The 920-nt window shown below is 32.0% G+C and overlaps 1 protein-coding gene across 1 annotated transcript in view; it reads left to right on the top strand.

Moving 5' to 3' along the window:
- The window catches only part of RXFP1 (relaxin family peptide receptor 1), a 126,807-nt gene that overhangs the window by 122,855 nt on the left and 3,032 nt on the right, over window positions 1–920 (top strand). Inside the window, 1 exon segment of the mRNA XM_045295761.1 lies at window positions 721–919. Within this exon segment, the coding sequence (XP_045151696.1) occupies window positions 721–919 (199 nt within the window).

Raw genomic sequence — 920 nt, 5'->3', positions numbered from 1 at the left:
CTCACTCTCACTCACTCACTGACTCACTCACACACACAAAAAAAAGTCCTTTCATTCAAACTGTACTATGAATTGGAATATGTAACTCATACTTCCTATCATTTATAAATTTTTATTTCAGATCTTCTAGGCAGCTTTTATCAGTGAGAGTGATCCTACCAGAATCCGTCCCTTCAAGGAATTCTTTTTTCCAAATGATCCCTATATCATTTACATTTCAAATTGATGCAGCCTAATAAAAGATAAAGCACCAAGTATTGGTGTTTCGTTAATTTGCCCTAAATAACACTAAGCAAAATGGTTTGGGACTCTTTGCTTTTTAATTGAAACTTAATAGTATTTGCTATCCTTTCAAAGCCAAAGCAGCCAAACAAAGGTTTGCAAAGAAAGTAGGTTTACAAGTATTTTAAACCAGTAATGTAAAAAGATTCTCAAAGTACAGCACCAAGTAGTTGATATAAAAGACGTACTAGAAAGTTGAAAAGGCTGAGCCTATTCATTGAATCACTATCGTTTCATTTTTAAATTGAACATTTCATCATTCCTAGCAATAAAACCCCAGCTCAAAAAACATGATTTCTGTGCATCTTAATAATAATTTTTGAAAAACAACAAACACATGTAGTGGTCTTATCTTTTTTTGTTCTTTTTAAATAACACCTAATGGTATTTTTTGAAAGAACATTATATAATTAACAATATTTCTTGTGTTCCAAACAGGTATCAACTTGGCAGCATTTATCATCATAGTCTTCTCCTATGGAAGCATGTTTCACAGCATTCATCAAAGTGCCATTCCAACCAGTAAAATACAGAGTAAAGTTAAAAAAGAGATGATGCTTGCCAAACGGTTTTTTTTCATTGTATTTACTGATGCATTATGCTGGATACCCATTTTTATACTGAAATTTCTTTCACTC

Source organism: Echinops telfairi, unplaced genomic scaffold, assembly GCF_000313985.2.
Source record: "Echinops telfairi isolate 266 unplaced genomic scaffold, ASM31398v2 ScPeMD7_5868;HRSCAF=6743_0, whole genome shotgun sequence".
Taxonomy (NCBI): Eukaryota; Metazoa; Chordata; class Mammalia; order Afrosoricida; family Tenrecidae; genus Echinops; species Echinops telfairi.
This window is presented reverse-complemented; position numbering and strand designations above follow the sequence as displayed.